The sequence below is a fragment of the Penaeus monodon genome, chromosome 30, assembly GCF_015228065.2.
Source record: "Penaeus monodon isolate SGIC_2016 chromosome 30, NSTDA_Pmon_1, whole genome shotgun sequence".
Taxonomy (NCBI): Eukaryota; Metazoa; Arthropoda; class Malacostraca; order Decapoda; family Penaeidae; genus Penaeus; species Penaeus monodon.
The window spans coordinates 36,682,583-36,682,980 of record NC_051415.1 but is presented as its reverse complement, the minus strand read 5'-3'; the positions used below and the strand labels follow the sequence as shown (position 1 = coordinate 36,682,980).

The following is a 398-nucleotide window of genomic DNA, read 5'->3' as shown; positions in this document are numbered from 1 at the left end:
TCAGTTCTAGTTGGGGGAGGGGGAAGGGAAAGAGTGCTAGGTGGGGAAGACTGATGTGGAAATCAGTGCCAGGTGGGGGAGGGGGAAAAAAATCAGTGCTGGGTGGGGCAAGACAGGATAAACATTATTACATCAACCTCTCTCTCTGCATTGTATGAATGAAAATAGTAATTTTATTTATCCTGTTATATATATCATATAATTATTATTTTTCCACAGAATTAGATGAAGAAGAGTGTGATCGGCGCCGTGGAGAGTACTTGAGTGACCTTTCGGATTTAGAGCAGCAATTTTCCATGCTAAGAGAACAGTAAGTCCTTTTTTTCTAAGTAGATAATGAAATTTGCAGCTATATTGGATGTTATTTTTTGGGGAATAAAAAAAATTTAGTTGTGGGG

At 38.7% G+C, this 398-nt stretch overlaps 1 protein-coding gene across 1 annotated transcript in view; it reads left to right on the top strand.

The window, feature by feature from the left end:
* The window catches only part of LOC119592765 (breast cancer metastasis-suppressor 1-like protein), a gene marked incomplete in the record, with an annotated part of 50,958 nt that overhangs the window by 3,339 nt on the left and 47,221 nt on the right, over positions 1–398 (top strand). The window contains 1 exon segment of the mRNA XM_037941697.1: positions 220–310. Within this exon segment, the coding sequence (XP_037797625.1) occupies positions 297–310 (14 nt within the window).